We start from the raw sequence: 1,816 nt of genomic DNA, 5'->3' as shown, positions 1-1,816 counted from the left end.
GAAAGAAGCCTTTTACTCGTCTGGCGCCCCAGCCGTAACATCCGTTTGCAGCCGAGGCGGGTTGGCTGAGGTTTTGTAACAGCTGCTTGGCTGAGGGGAGCTCTTTTCTCTAACAGGATTCCAAGGTTGTAAGAGCTTTTTTAAAAGTTTTCTCCGCAGACAAAATCGTGTGGTTTTGGGCCTGGCTTTGTTCTTGGAGACAGTTGAATTGTTTTGATGGCAGCTTTCCGAAAGGAGCAGATAACGTTATGGGAATTTTTGGCCCGTAAAGCTGAAATTGTTAGAGTTATCAGCAGCTGAGAATGGAGTGTGATGGGAGGTAATATCAAGCAGTTGCTACTCGCCCCGTCTGTAACAAGTTCAAAGCCAGGCTGCAAAGGAAGCCAGGCACTTTGGTTTTCCTGAACTTTTTTCTGTTAAGTGAGTGGAGTGGTGCTTGCGCCATGTGTGCTCTGCTCTGGTTGCATAATTTCCTCATTAAGGAGGTGCACAATAGCCTTTCTTGCTTGTTGATCAGTTATTAATCTTATCACGGTCTATCTCTTGGTATTTAGGTCTTTCGGCAAGCAGGAAAGAAGCCACTCAGAAAAAACGGCGTTCACAAGCTACTATCCCCATCCTCACCACAGCAGCGAGGCTGTCACCGGGTCTGTCACGCTGACCGAGAACCACAGGCTCTCAGAGCTCCCCAGGCCAGAAAGCAGGACTTCTGCATTTGTCCCATCCCCGACAGAGGCCAGGAGTCACTATCCCGAGCAAAAGCAAGGCTTTAGACCCTTGCTCCTTAGCCTTACTCCTTCTGGACCTGGCCAGTCCTCCCCTAACATGCCAAGCCAGACTCCCTCAGTCTTCCAGAGCACAGGCGACAGCCAGGCGCTGAGGCAGCACCACGCCAAACGAGATGCTGCTCCCGCCGAGGGCAGCAGTAACATTCAGGCCCACTCTTCAGATGCTGCCCAGGATAGATCCCCCGAGACTGCCACGGAAGAAACCACGTGGAGGAGGAAAGCCGCGCTGCTTCACAGATCCCTCCCACCCAAAGTGGCGTGGGCTCATTCGGTCAAAGACAACAGCTACCCGAGGGCTGTGGTGTCTCCTCCAGCGGCTGGGCCAAGGTTCTCCCAGAGGTGGCAGTCTCTGCCGACGCAGAGCAGCACTTCTTCTGACGCAGAGACTCCTTCTCCCCAGGGGACAACGCAGCTCCGGATCTCGGAGTCGGTCCTGCAGCTCACACCCCCGCTGTTGCAGCAGGACGATGAAGATGACGAGGTGTTTGTCACGGCTTCCCAGCCCGGTGTCGCTGCTCCACCTTTCTCACCCCCACTGCCGTCCCATCCTCTTCCTGAGCCGAGCTCTTGCACTTCGGCAAATGGCCTGGAGGAATTCCCACCTCCTCCCCCACCAGTGGCACTTGAGGGGAATGGGGCAGCTGGAGACAAAGCCACCAGGCCCACAGAGGAGGCCAAAGCGAGGTGAGGGAGGGCGGTAATGTGGCGTCCTGGGCGCCGTGGGGCCATATACAGTAAGATATGTGGGGCTGCAGACACATGTCACTGACCTCCTTGTGCCACCACGACCCCCCCCCCAGCTGCTAGCGGAGCAGGGAGCTCGTGGAGGAGCGCACACATGACAAGGCGGCAGGGATAGACAGATGGACTTGCTGCCGTGAGGCTTTGCTGGCTGCCACAGCATTGTCAAATGACGTGGCCAGGGCAGGGCTCAAAGCAAGAAGGCAAAAGCTCTGCGGCCCACAGCAGATGCAGGGACAGGTGCTGAGTGGGAAGGCAGAGGGGGCTGTGGGGAGAGTCTCGTCTGG

The 1,816-nt window shown here is 56.2% G+C and overlaps 1 protein-coding gene across 1 annotated transcript in view; it reads left to right on the top strand.

The window, feature by feature from the left end:
• SHROOM3 (shroom family member 3) overlaps positions 1 to 1,816 on the top strand; it is a 17,936-nt gene that overhangs the window by 9,797 nt on the left and 6,323 nt on the right. Inside the window, exon 9 of the mRNA XM_010136000.1 lies at positions 555 to 1,472. Coding sequence (XP_010134302.1) covers positions 555 to 1,472 — 918 coding nt within the window. The remainder of the gene's footprint in view (positions 1 to 554; positions 1,473 to 1,816) is intronic.

This window comes from Buceros rhinoceros, unplaced genomic scaffold (genome assembly GCF_000710305.1).
Source record: "Buceros rhinoceros silvestris isolate BGI_N320 unplaced genomic scaffold, ASM71030v1 scaffold18695, whole genome shotgun sequence".
NCBI lineage: Eukaryota > Metazoa > Chordata > Aves > Bucerotiformes > Bucerotidae > Buceros > Buceros rhinoceros.
Note: the sequence above shows the minus strand (reverse complement) of the source record. Positions and strands in the feature narration are given on the sequence as shown.